The sequence below is a fragment of the Centropristis striata genome, chromosome 3 (assembly GCF_030273125.1).
Source record: "Centropristis striata isolate RG_2023a ecotype Rhode Island chromosome 3, C.striata_1.0, whole genome shotgun sequence".
Classification (NCBI taxonomy): Eukaryota; Metazoa; Chordata; class Actinopteri; order Perciformes; family Serranidae; genus Centropristis; species Centropristis striata.
The window spans coordinates 17,858,650-17,873,166 of record NC_081519.1 but is presented as its reverse complement, the minus strand read 5'-3'; the positions used below and the strand labels follow the sequence as shown (position 1 = coordinate 17,873,166).

Sequence of the window (14,517 nt, the reverse complement as noted above, 5' to 3'; positions counted from 1 at the left end):
CCATGTGCTTGACACACAAGCAGCCTGGACAAACACTGCAGATTATAAGGACAGGAAGGGGGAGTCCCTGATTTGCCCGACCCCAGCTCTCTAACCCCCAGCCCCCATTAAGCCCTGTAAATGAGAGAAAGAGGAGCAATTAGAGAGGCAGTCACGGGGCAGGTAGGAGATCCCCGTGACCTTTCCTGGCTGGTATTTGACCTCTCACAGCTGGGGTCCATGATGAATATGCTACACCCTGAACATTGGAAGAATGTATTCACTGGAAGGTAATGTAAGACATTTTTCTCCCAGCACTTGTACGAATGTAACACGTGTTGTTAACTCTGGTATGGATTCTGTTTATCCTCCGTTATATGCTCACGTTCTAAACAAGCACTTTATTGGATGTGGCTGGCTCCGCATTCCTATATCACAGAAAATTACCCTTAATTACAATTTAGTCAATTAAGAATTCAATGTGTTTTGCATTTTGAAGGCAAAATGAGAAACTAAACATAGTTTACTTGCACTTGAAGCAGCTGCCCTTAAATGTTTTATGGCTCTGCTGCAAACCTTGACCTCAAACCTCAGTGAAGTGAAATGTAGTGCCTTTGTAGAAATTCAGTTACATACACCCTTCATGTTCTGGCGGCCCACCAGCTAAACACTTTTTTTATTTCAGAGACTGTAGTTTGTTTCAGCTTCAGTTGAGATACTGGTATCATATGAAACTAGAAGATCTAAGGAATGCACTGGTACCTACCAAGTATATGTTGTGATATCTTGTTAGGGAAGGGGGGGATGGCATGACCATTTTCAAAGTGGTGCCTTGACCTCTGACCTCAAGACATGCAGACATGCCCACTTTATGCTAATCTCATGCAGTTTGAGGCAAAAACCACATTTTTTTTCTCATGCAGTACAAATGTGTTATTTTTGCCAATTGTATTTTAATATTTTTTGCATGCTGGCATCCCTAAACAGTCTCGGAATTGTATAAATTGGATATGACAAACAAAAGTTGCTCACCATCCAATCACTGAAAAATGTGATTCTTGCAGAAATCTCCAAATGTCTAAAGTTTCAGTATGTATTTTTCTTTGGGGTCCTTCAATGTCTCTGTGTCTTACTGCAGTATTTTTATATATTTATTTTTAACATTTTTTACATTCTTTTGTATCAGTGGTAGGTATATATATAGTTCTATTACCACAGATCATTTCAAATTTTAAGTCAATAAATGAACTAATATATATTTCAGATTTATGGCTAGAACAATTTGACAAACAATGCATATCAAATTAGTCTTCAGTTCTCAGCTTTCAGATGATGTACATCCCTTCTATGTGCCACCTACTGTTGACTTGCTATCTCCCCTTAAAGATCCCCAATCTCCTACCTATACCTCTCAAAAATATTAACAGGATACAGTATGAACTTCTTCCAGAACCTGATTCTGTCAACGAAGGCAAAACCACAGCTGGACCACACCGATGATTTGACTCTCTGTTTTATCCATTATCCCTAACACACAGGTCCTCCCATCCTGTAACCTGGGAAAAGGATGTGAATCTCATTTCCGTGTGTCAGAGAGGCACAACTGACTCCAAATCAGCAGCCATAAATGATGTCTGTAACCCACAAACACAAGCAGATAACAGGCAATTCGCTAATCTCACATAAAGCTATTCTTAGCATCACAGAGTGTGACGAAAGGAGAAACAGAAATATGTCAGAAGACGGAGAGCCTCCGGGTTTTATTGTGTGGAGCTCTGCCAGACACTATAGCTGGTGTTAGAGTGGAGAGCAGGAGGATGGAGAGATGAAAGGAGAGACCAGCGAGGGGTGAACAAAGACAAATGTACAACACATAGAGATGGAGTGATATACGAGCTGAGAAACTGTGGAAAAGGAAATATAAACTTTAACATGGAGATACATTTAAAATCAACACAGATGGACAAATGTCACAGTAATAAGGATTGATGACTGGGACAAAATGATGTGATTAATCCATTGCTGGCTGCTCTTCATATTTTCTGTCAGTGCAAACATAACAGGCCATATGCCATTCCTTAGTTACTCTGTTTTTGTTCTCCATTCTGGGGAAAAGCAAGCAGGCAGGTCTGTAAAAAATTTGTATGGCATTAAGGACTTTTATGGAAACCAATCCAATCCTGTGCGTCCAGTCCAATTTTCCTGATCCCCCTGTATTTGAAGTCGAGCCATAAAACTGCAGAGACACTGTTTATTCTTCAGGGTGCCAGGAAGGGAAAATACATCAGGCTCAGCAAAGGACTTTGAGATTTCCTGACGTGTGTGGTTAAAAAGAATCTAAAAAGAAGGGCTGCCATGTATCAGAGCATGTGTTTATTATCCAGTGCTATAATGAAGAATGGCAGAGTAATCTATCCAGTCAGGCAGACAGATGGGAGAAAGGCCCTTTTCTTGTCCAAGTCATTTGCATGAAACTCCAAGCTGTCAGATTCTTTTGGTGCCACAATGCGCCATCAAGCTGCAAATAACTGCACTGGGGACTATTTTTGTCTCACTTCTCAGGTTTCTTCCTGCGAGACTTCAAAGAGACCTGTAACTTAGAATTACTGCAGCTTAAAACAGGAGGGCAGGAGCAGATAAACTAATTTACTCGCCCCATTACGAGGCCCTGGTTAGTGGAGGGACCTGGTTTAGCTGGTATGTGCGGCTGGTTCACATTAACTGCGGCGACGAGCCCGTGCAAGTCGCCTGCGCACGATCTTTTGCAGAATCCCAAATGGATGAAAGTTGGTGAAAGTGGAGAAAAAAATACATCTTCTCAATTCGCAGTAGTTTTATTTTAGTGTTGTCGCAGTGCAACGTCCTCACAGTGTGTGTGTGTGTGTGTGTGTGTGTGTGTGTGTGTATGTGTGTGGGCGGGCAGGACCGCGGATAAATAGAGCGCACACTCCTCTCCTGTGCGTAAACGCATAGAGCACTGGGTGCTGACTGGGACACGGGGCTCTCAGGTTGGCTGTAAATTAAATAAAACATTCACATTAATTGATTGGCTGAGAAAAGGACCTATCGTTTTCCTCTTTATCACTTTTTAATGCGCAAAATTGATGAAGACAAACATATATCAAATGGAAAATAGACAGATTTTGTCCCGAATATGGAGCGTTCATTCTTGGACTAACTCATGATCCATCTTTTGCTGCAGCATTGACGCACAATCCACTTCTGTCAGAAAGATGGATTTCTACTCCTGAGGATGCTTTGAACTTTATCAAGGATTTTGTTCAACATTTTTTAGTGAAGGACGTCGGGGAAAATATTCCTGAATTCACCTTGGACGCTTTGCGCATTGCGTAATTGGAAGGGAAATGCGCTTGTCCGTTAAATAGGTTACACATAATGTTGGGACCAACCTCTACTGGACGGCGTTTATCGCAGCGTGTATATTGTAAACACAACAGAAACAAGAATGAGAGTGTTTAGCATGCTTGGGGAAGGTCAGCATCGGATGCTGGTCGCGCTCTGTTGGCTGGTTTTGGTTGTGGAGAGGAGCGGAGCAGGTGAGCTACATCTTCATCTCTGTTGATGCTCTTTTTCTGGAGCATTTGCGTCATTGTGGTTGAACTTGCCTCCTCGTTTTTCCCGCTGCGTTCGATTAGTTATTGATTGGACAAACGGTCATGGTGACTCAGCTGGTTTAAGTATCCACGGCTCTTCATTTGCAGGTTAAGGGCCATACCTGTTGATACATTTGATATGAGGGCTACTTGTGTCTTGCGATTACATGTAACCTGAGAGTATGAATGCTGTCCAATGGGGAAATGACAGGATTGTATGTCACCTCAGAGCAAGCAGCAGTGGCATAATGGTCAGGCAAATTAAATATTCATGGCAAACACAATGAAGAGCACTTCGGTTTTGTCCATGGTGTTAGTGTTGGAAAGTGCTTGTTCTTTTTGTTCTTTTTTTAAGGGGTTTCTGACAGCAGATATACTGTAATAGCCCTGATCTGACTATCCATATTTGTTAAAAAATAATAATGATAAAAAAAAGACTGTATTTATGAATTAATTAATTATGTTTTTATGTAATAAAAAAAAGTTCATAACAAGGAAATTTGCTTTATCTGTGTCTTAAAACACACAGCAAATTACATATTTGATACAACATTAATTAGTGTTCGGGTAAAGAACAAGTTAAACCGGAAATGCTTGGGGCATAAACCGGAAATTGGTCTTTTAAGCATAAAATTAATATTGTTTGACCAGAAGTTGCTATATGTATTATTTTTTAGAAAACTATTTACAGAACAGACTAAGAATTAAGCTTCACATTAATGTTTTTGATCACAAGATTAAAAGAACCATTTGCATTCTCACCCCAACTTTGTCACAGTCCTCTGCGTGTGATACTGATGCACATTGAACCCCTTTGCTTTAATTTTGGAAGTATCAGGGACAGAGTATAACAGCTACATATGGCTTATCAAAATAAACTTCAGTCAATGAAAGCTGGATGTGTCTTATACACATGCTAAATACCTTCTGGATACTCGTTCCATCAGAGTATTATGTCAACACTAAATAAATGCACTTTTCTATGTCATAAGACTGACTCTCCATGTCCCTGTGTCAGTATCCAGATGTGTGGACCACGCCTGCAGTCCTCCTGTTGGGAACCTGGCGAGTGGCCGGACCCTCCTCACCCACTCAAGCTGCTGTGGGAACAGCTCCTTCCACCGCAGCCCTTGCCCCCATTCTCCTGCAACGCCCCACCTCCTCTGCCCCGAGGACACTCACCCACCTGCTCACATGACTGATGACCCTTTCTTGCATCCAGATACCTGGTGGGCATCAGGTGCAAGCACCACCACGCAAGAGCAGCAGGATGAGATCCGGTTGGACCTGGAGACATATTTCTGTCTGTCCCATGTAGTTTTAGTGTTCAGGTCACCCCGGCCTGCTGCAATGGCCATCGAGCGTTCAGCTGACTTTGGAAAGACCTGGGACGTTCTGAAGCTATTTGCATACAATTGCAGCTTAGAGTTTGGTTTGCCTGATGATTTTACTCAGCCAGGCTCTGTGTGTACATCCCGTTATACCAGTGCTACACCCTGTAGTGGAGGCGAGGTAAGGGAATATGTGAAAAGGTTAATCGTGTGGCAGATCAATAATAATGTTTCAGTGCTGATTGGTGTTCTGTTTCTGTCCCCAGGTAATATTACGGACATTAGACCCCAGCAATGCTAAAACCCTGGATGCTTACAGTGCAGAAGCCCTCAACCGCCTCACCCTCACTAACCTCCGCATCAGACTGCTTAAAGCTCAGACCTGTTTGGCACCTTTAAATCCTCCCACAGCCTCAGCTCTGACTGCCACATCCACCACAGAAAGCCCCGCCTCAGCACCTTATGCTATTTATACTTTACTGGCCAGAGGGACCTGCCTGTGCCATGGTCATGCTGAGTATTGTGTACCAAACAACAGCAGCCAAGACACAAAACAGGACAGCAACATGGTGAGTGGTTTTCCTGTGTGCATGTGAAAAAAAAGACAGAGAAAGTTTCTCAGTTTTTTGCATTGGCCTGTGTTTTATTACAGTCTTGTATAACACACATGTTAGGATGTTCAGTCCAGATGTACGATGTACTTACTGATGGAAAAATGTTCAGTTAAAGAGCTTTAAATAGCCTGATTTACTATTTACACCACCTGCCTGGATCTATTTTATAGCCGTCTCCATTCCAGACAGCAGGTGTGTGTGTAATGTCTGCTAGTGTAGGTGAACTGAGCAGCCCCAGATGTGTTTTCCAGGTGTCTGGTAGGTGCCTGTGTACTCACCACACAGCAGGGGATCACTGTGAGAAGTGCGCCCCCCTCTACAATGATCGTCCCTGGAGGCCTGCCAACAGCAGCAGCGGGGAGTCCAACCCGTGCCAGAGTAAGTGACCACCAACAGGACTGCACAATATTCAGCTTGCTGACAAAGAGAAAGCCAGAGAAGAGCTTTAAACAGGGTTTGTACAGATTTTAAGGGACCAATTTACAGACTCCAAAAGCCTTTATCATCACAGATAAATTGTCAGGATGAATACAATTATGGATAAAATAAAGTTTACATATATATGGCACAGTATGTATCTGTTCAAACAACAACAACAAAATTAAAGAACATAATTATCAGATTATCCCATGGGGATATTTCAATGTCATAAATAATCTACATATTTACATGTAAAAATTAGTGCTCCTGGCAACTCATTCAGTCCTTTTTACTTTCTCATTTAAGTCAACCAAATATGACAATGGGATTGCTTCAAATATTAATATATTTCTGGTTTACTTGATTAATTGTGTAGATGAACATCAGATAATGCTGAAAATCAATCCGTTTTTAAAATTTAAATTCAAGCATATTCCTAACCTTGAAAACAACAAGCAAACAGCTAAAATTAAGCATTTTCCAAAACTTTGTAGAATCCCTGTTTAAAAGTGAAATAAATACTCCATACAACACAGTTTTAAATAGTCTCAAAAAGCATTTACAAAGTGGGTTTTTACTGCAGATGAGCAATATAATTTCCCTACTTAATTTGTAAATAATGCCCAAGGCATACAAACAAAAACATATTTAAACCACGTTCTCAAGACCTAGTTAAAGAAGAGCTCATACTGCTTGTCACATTAAGTCAGTGCACATTTGGTTCTGGGTGCTTGGATCCTGGTATACCATGAAGATCTCATGTGTAAAGGCATACTATGCAGGAATTGTTGCTTACTGTTTGAAAACACATCATACAAACTTGACTCCTCCCCCCTCGACTTAATGGAAGTGAAAGCCAACCTTAGGTTCACTCTCTTTTTGAAACAAGTTGTCTGTTTGGCTTTTCATCTCAATATAAATTTGTGTTTATTTTGCGCCATGTCCACTATTTTCAATGGACGATTGAGATCATTTTTGAGTCCATATATTGTATGAAAATCCTGCACGGTATACCTTTAAATTTTGTTCTTTATTGTCAGTGACAGCACAAGATGCAAATAATTTTGACAGTAAATACAGACAGTTGCCTCCTCCCATCCTGACGTCACTTTGTCTCTCTCATTTCTCTGTTGCTATGACATCACACCTCTCTGTGACTTCAGAGTGCCAGTGCCACGGTCACACAGATAGCTGTCACTTCTCTCAGCGGACATGGCTTTCCTCTGGTGGCACCAGTGGGGGCGTTTGTAATGACTGCAGACACAACACAGTCGGGCGCAGGTGCCAGCGCTGTCGCCACGGCTACCACAGGCATCCATCCCTCCCTCTGAACTCCCCCCACGCCTGCACACGTAAGCGGCATGGTTATAGTGGAATTAATTCAAAGTTAGGGAGGTTTGTGGATGAAATAGGAAAGAGCGATGATGTCTTATAGCTCCATCTGCTGGAATGTGTTTGTAAATTCAGAATTTGAGAATATTTGTGTCTGTTTCAGGCTGCTGGTGTGATCCACTGGGCTCTTTGCCTCCTCGTCCTGGAGAAGAGGGACCCTGGTGCCATCCTAGAAGTGGGCAGTGCCACTGCAAATCAGGCGTAGGCGGCACAGGCTGCAGCCACTGCCTGTCTGGTTACTGGGGTTTTGGAGAGGAGGGCTGTAAACCCTGCACCTGCCCTCACAGCTGTGATCCAGCCACTGGGCAGTGTCTTGACAGGTTAGCCATATGATTAATCATTTGCCAAATTCTTTACACATCAGCATGGAAGTAAAACCTGACCTGGTGGGTTATTTTACACTTTTTGCAGCTACTCAAATAATCAAGTGTTCAGTGTGCCCATTGGTGGAAAAATCCCTGATCTGGATCACATGTTCACCATAGAAGACGAGGTACAGTGGTCAAAGGAGCTTGCAGTCTCTGCGCTGCATTACACAGGTGAGCAGTATTTTGACACTCAGCTGTGTTGCTCAGTTACTGTGATTTTTAGGAGATCAAAGTGTTTCATACAGTGTAATGGTGGAGATAACAGTGGATGGGAGCATAACTCACTGTGCCCACAGGAAAGTGCAGCTGTAAGGAAAAAAAGCTGAGAAGTGCTTCCGACCTCTGCAAGACCAAACATGATTATGGTAAAAAAAATGTTTAAATACATTTTTTTTGTTATTATTTGTACTTGCTTTAAAATGCCTTCTCAGTCTTCTGTTTTTCTGTGTGGCCCATGCTAGTGATCAAGGCCAGTGTGCTGTCTGCTCATGACAAAGGCAGCCATGCAGAAGTTCAGGTCAAAGTTCGCAAAGTCCTTCGATCAGGCCAAACGGAGCTCTACTTAGGGACCATCAGCATCTTTCCTCTGTCCTGGACCAGCCGCGGCTGCACCTGTCCCATTCTTAACCCAGGTAGGACAAGCTCACAACTTGACATAGAAAAAGAATTTGGGATTTTATTATATTTATTTATATTTAATTAAAATATAGCCACAAGCAGCAATTAGAGGGGTCCAAGCAGACTGGCCTTAAGTACTTGAAAGCATACTACATGCATAAATTGCGACTCTACATTGTTAGCAAATGGTACTTGGCCACTTTAGGATTCAGCCCAAAACAATTATATTCTCAGAGTAGGTGACTAAGAATTGGGCCAATTGGTTTTATTTTAGTAAACCTGAGAAAAGTTTTAAATTTTTAGAGCAGAAGACCATTGAAACAAAGATGCAGAAGAATTAAAACATTGAAATTATGAAAGACTTTTGACTAAAACTAAGCTGTTTTTGAGATAAATGTGAAAATGTGAACTTGACTTTTGGTCTTTTAGATTTTAATGAGAGAAAAACATAACTAATTGTTCTCTCATTAGATCTATGAACAATGTATTACCTTTTATACCAGGTATGGAGTACTTGCTGGCTGGCCCAGAGGAGGCTGGGACAGGACGTCTACTGGTCACCATGCAGAGTGTTGTGGTCCCGTGGACACCCAGACTCGGCCTACTTATATCAGAGGGCCTGAGGAATGGATGTACATGAACACAGATCCAAAAAGGCAGGACAGACTTCAGAAGACTTAACAAGAACATTTGAGTCAGTGGACAATTCAGAGAAGGGACTGAAAATCACTGAACAACATGCAGAGTCAAACTCATGATCAGTCTTGGGACACAACATTGAAGAAAGATACTCACAATGTGTGAGAGTGCAACACATAAGACTAAAACGAAAACCTGGATTTGTTTAGATCTGACTCAACTTCAATGTTTTATCTCTCAGAAAGGATTATAGAAAATAGAAAATATGTGATGGGCAAAAGATTTCTTGAATATTATTTATAACTTTTGATATAAATAATAAATACATTTTGAAAGATAAACCTATATATTTTAATTCAATAAAATGCTACAAAACAAACCACATTACTAATATACAGGCAATTCAAGGTAAGTGAAGGTTGAAAATATGACGTGTATCTGTGTGTTTTGACTTAAGAAAAACAAAAGGGAAATATAAGTTGAAATTGTTTGACGATCATTTAATGTGGACATGTTTGACAAAAACTCTTTTAAGGCCTGAATGTCATTGAATGGTGACCAAAGCATCCAACTGTAGACTCTACACAGTGTCAAGACAGCAAAAACATTTATGCAGTGACAGTTAAATGTGACAAACCACTTTGGTCTAGGCCATATACAGTGTCAGTTAACAGACCATTGTTTGTACGGCAACAGATGGAGATGGAGACCCTAAAGTTTCTCCAAGACAAACACAGCTGAAAACAACTCTTTAAGGGATGGTTTGGATATTTTGAAATGGTTTTATATAAAAAGGTACTTATTGATAAGAATGGATAACTTCTAGCAGATGGCGGTCGGCATGCACAAAGTTCAGAAAGGCAGACAGGAGTCCCAGCATGGTTATCAGAGCTAGCAACTTGGTAACTCTTTTTGTTGAGCTGATGATGGAAATAGCTATGGATTGAGCCATGTTGCTTACCATTTCAAATGTAAAAAGTCAAAAGTACTGCTCAGGCACCTGCAAGAATTTGGTATTGGGTAAAGACGAAGCATATGAGCTGAAGCGCAACAAAGTATCTCAAGTATCCTGGAAACAGGAGTTTACTTGGGTGGTGTTAGAAGATATGTGCAAAACTCCAAACATGTACTGTGCAGTTTGATGCAAATATGAGAGCGAGGTTTATGAAACTTTTTTTTAAGGCACATCAGGTTTTCTAAACTGTCACTGAAGTGCCACAACAAGAGCCAACAGCATCTCACTTACTTGGTTGCATTGTTATTAACTATTTATAAATAAAACTATTTGTATAAGGGCAAGTACATTTCTTGTCCAACCAGCAAATTAAAAAAACTAAAGAAAACTGAACCCTCCACAAAGCTCTCTTCAAAGTCACCAGACTCCATTGACAAAAACAGTGATTTAACTTTACAGGAGTTTCTGGTGACCCCTGGGGGCGCACTATGCCAGTAGCTTTGACTTGAGTTTAGTTTGTGTTATTGTGTCTTTTTTTGGTTTTAAAAAGGTAAGTTTGCAGGTAAGTTTGAGTCTGCAGTAGACAAGAAATCGGTACATTTCTTCGCTTTGTGCTGGTACTCCTGCATACTCCTTCAAAACTGAGGGTGTGCGGACAACCATCCACTGTGTGTAAAGACCTTACACAACCCCAATTTAGAAATCCAAACTATCCCTTAAATGTAATAGTCACTGTACTGAAGTTGAAGCAGTAAGCTTCTATTTTGTGACCAGCTGATTGTGTTTTGGTCTCTCAAGTGATGGACAGCAAATGGATTAACTGTTAAGTTAGTATGTGTCAAAACTGTCTTGAGTTGAGTTGTTCCATAAAAAAGCTAAACATTGCTGAAATAAAAAAAAAAAATCTGATGATTACTGCTTAGATTTCAAATTGAATTAGTGAAAATGAATCAGTGCTAAGTAATGTTCCTGGCCAGTCAAGATTAACAGGACAACACACATAATGAACCTAAACAAACAAGCTCTTCTGATTGACATGAGCACACACACAGCAAATTAAATTCCTATTGCATATAAAGTGAGTCCTTCAACTAATGTCCCTGCAGCAAATAGCTTGGCCCGCTGTCATGAAATCATATTATACAATGATTTGAGTGCTCAGCAAACCTATACTTTTGTATATATGCTATGTTTCTCTGCATTCACACAGTCCTCCTCTGATGGCCTGTAATAATTGCCCAGTGAGTGTCAGAGCTACATCAGGAAGCTCTCTGTGGCTTAAACATGAGGAGGGTCCAATCAGAGCTCCCCGTGGAGAGTCAGTTAAGCTGGGCAGTGCTCACACACAGAGAAGCCTGGATGACAGCTGATTGACCTTAGCTGGCAGTCTGGTTGTCTGTAGGTGACGTGCTGTCAGATGAGGCAGCAGACTCAGCTGTTGAAGTGGCCGGGGCAGAGTCAGTGTCGGGGGGTGAGGCAGAGTCCTCAGTCGGGGCGGCGGAGGCAGAACCAGAGTTGGACTCAGCTTGGGAGGAGCTTTCTTTATCTTCCTCCTGAGGATAGAGCTCAGGGTACCTCTGCATGCACTCTTGCATGTTACGGAAGTTGTCGATGCACTCAGAGCCCTTCACCTCTTCCTTGCTGTAGTGGAAGCAGGAAAAGGCTTCCTTGAACTGAGAGCCACATGGTCCACTGGCCATGCCACCAAGGCACGGGCAGTTCCAGTTGATGTCTCCATTTGGTAGGATCAGACCTAAAGAAACAGGAAACCAGACAGAGGCAAGTTAATACAGCCAGATTCAGATCAGCATTATTATCCCACACAGGGGAACTGGTTTGGTCACGAATATATTAGAGGTGTCATGATACTATAAATCATATTTTGATTGCACTTTCAATATATGTTTTTCCAGCACTGATGGCTACACCATGTTAAACTATCATCTCTTGCATTGTGAACCAACAACTAGCATTCACATTTTTAATTTCAAAGATAGGCTACTATCAAGTGCGATATGACTGCCATATTTTTTGGGGGAATGTATCATCATATGGTGTAATTTCGCTGATTCCCGATAACTGAAAGCTAATTTCAATAAATTTTGGACTTGGAATTGTCACAGCCCTTCATAGTCCACTGCACAAACAACAGCATTAGCTACAATATAAGGCCACAATATAATCATACTAAATCACATTAAAAACACATTGATCATATTGAGACAGTATACATTAAAAAATAAATATAACAAGCTATCCTCAATGTTAAAATCAAATTGAATATAAAAGTTCAACAGTGCCAGTGACCTGCTAAGAGACCTGCATGTTATTCAGGCTGGTGGCTAAATGGATAAAGGAGTTTCCTAATCCACTTGTTTTTAATTTATTTTGTAGAAATCTCTTTCCCTTAATAGGTCAGGTTGTTGCTGCCACTGAATTTGGAGTGAAGGTGACTGTTTCTTGGTTAATGCTTATGATTTTTCCAGCCACCCTGATTTGTCATTACAGCTTGGCTTGGTCCTGTTTGTGTATGTCACCAAGCAGACAAGACCAACAGACAAAACAATCCGGATTAGTGAATTATGAAACATTTGTAAAATCTGAAAGTTAACAATAAGATTTAATTTTAAAAAGGTACATTCTGTAACGTGTTTCAATTCCAAAGCATTTGCATTTTGTGACCAATAACAGAATACCTTTACGAGGTAAGGAATGTTTCCACAATGACTAAATGACTAACCCTGCTTCCTAATCCACTTGTTTTTAATTTATTTTGTAGAAATCTCTTTCCCTTAATAGGTCAGGTTGTTGCTGCCACTGAATTTGGAGTGAAGGTGACTGTTTCTTGGTTAATGCTTATGATTTTTCCAGCCACCCTGATTTGTCATTACAGCTTGGCTTGGTCCTGTTTGTGTATGTCACCAAGCAGACAAGACCAACAGACAAAACAATCCGGATTAGTGAATTATGAAACATTTGTAAAATCTGAAAGTTAACAATAAGATTTAATTTTAAAAAGGTACATTCTGTAACGTGTTTCAATTCCAAAGCATTTGCATTTTGTGACCAATAACAGAATACCTTTACGAGGTAAGGAATGTTTCCACAATGACTAAATGACTAACCCTGCTCCTCATAAGGATCATTGGGGTCATCTGCTATGAGCTCAGCGTTGCTGGGAGCCTCATGGTCCTCCTTGGTCACAAAGATGATGCGATCTTTACCTTAAATGACAAAAACACAAACATCATCACAGATTACAACGAAGTACACGTAGAAGTACTGGTCCTGGAGTGTGTCGTTGCACTATTTGGTTGACACTGACAGTGACCCCTGGGGGTGCACTATGCCAGTAGCTTTGACTTGAGTTAACCTGTCTGACAGCAAGATGTTAGCCTGACAATCTTACCATCAGGATCACAGCTAGCTTTTTCTCCCACTGTGTGACTCACGTGTCAAATGACTGCAGTGTATTAAGTTTCTCCAATGGCAGACCACATTACAAATCTACCTCCACTGCTGCTGGAGGCGTAGCTTCCCTCGCAGCTAGCCATATCGCTAACCTGCAATGTACAGTAAATTAACGCCGCTTCTAGAAAGTTAGCCTAGCATGGTGGCTCGCTCGATGACATTGCCCAGCCGTGGAGTGAAAATGAATGAAAGAAGATTAAATTTACCCTCTTGTCTGCAGTACGACATGTCTGCCGGTGTTTAAGTCCGTCGAGCCTCGACCTCTGCGTTGAAAGATGTCCAGTGTGAGAGGAATTACTCAACAACTGCTGGGATTTCATCTGACAAGCTACCGGCGTCCGAACCCCTCCGTCTCTGACCCCCTGGTCACATGTGGGCGCACGATAATGACGTCACCAGGCCTTTTTAAACACTAAATATTGGATATTAATGTATTATATAAACATAATTTTTAACATTAAAAAATAATTTATTTTGAATGAGATATTAGTCGTTTATGTGCTACTGATAACTTAAAACCAAATAAAAGCTACATTTCTAAAGTTGTTTGTGATTTAAATTAAACGTTATTTTGAGTGTCTCCTAAATTCGTAACATATAAGAAGTACATGGGGCTAAAAACTTATTCAACCTTTCACTAAAATGATTTTTTTTTTTACTTTAAAAAATAGTAATAAGTTACCTTATTGTGTTGCAATTATTTTTGGCATGGCTGTCTGGACATTACTATAACTTAAACCCCATAAATGATGTTATTAGGTATTTTCTTTTTCATTTAAATATGCAGAACCATTACTTCTAGACATTTATAAATAGAACTCTAAACGTTTGTGAATTTTGTTTATTAATTATATAACTGAATTTACAAATAACTTAAAAATAATTCTCCATTTTAATTTTGATTTACCAAGTTTCCTCTTGTTTTTCTATCCAGTTGTTGAGTCTTATGACATTGACTCAGTTAACCTGAACACCTTTACATTGCACCCTTTGACATTTTCTCATCTTTACCATCGTTACATTACATTGTGTACCAACGATCAGGGGACATGTCGTGTTTTATGATTGTCCCTCGGGAGGTGATTCATTTCTGCCACACTGCTGTCCACGGGTGAT

General features: G+C 40.6%; 2 protein-coding genes across 2 annotated transcripts; one reads left to right on the top strand and one right to left on the bottom strand.

Annotated features, from left to right (window-relative positions):
* The first annotated feature begins 3,017 nt into the window (after positions 1–3,017).
* On the top strand, positions 3,018–9,288 carry si:dkey-202e22.2 (netrin-4). Its single transcript, XM_059329804.1, has 10 exons — positions 3,018–3,536; positions 4,612–5,105; positions 5,191–5,493; positions 5,790–5,916; positions 7,122–7,310; positions 7,454–7,670; positions 7,762–7,889; positions 8,015–8,083; positions 8,180–8,350; positions 8,840–9,288. The coding sequence occupies exons 1-10, from the start codon at positions 3,446–3,448 to the stop codon at positions 8,974–8,976; spliced, it is 1,926 nt and encodes a 641-aa protein (XP_059185787.1). The 5' UTR covers positions 3,018–3,445; the 3' UTR covers positions 8,977–9,288.
* A 166-nt stretch (positions 9,289–9,454) lies between these two features.
* chchd4a (coiled-coil-helix-coiled-coil-helix domain containing 4a) lies at positions 9,455–13,752 on the bottom strand. Its single transcript, XM_059329805.1, has 3 exons — positions 13,608–13,752; positions 13,056–13,154; positions 9,455–11,683 (listed from the first exon to the last, which is right to left on the bottom strand). Exons 1-3 carry the CDS (start codon positions 13,627–13,629, stop codon positions 11,307–11,309), a joined length of 498 nt encoding a protein of 165 aa, XP_059185788.1. The 5' UTR covers positions 13,630–13,752; the 3' UTR covers positions 9,455–11,306.
* Positions 13,753–14,517: the final 765 nt, after the last annotated feature.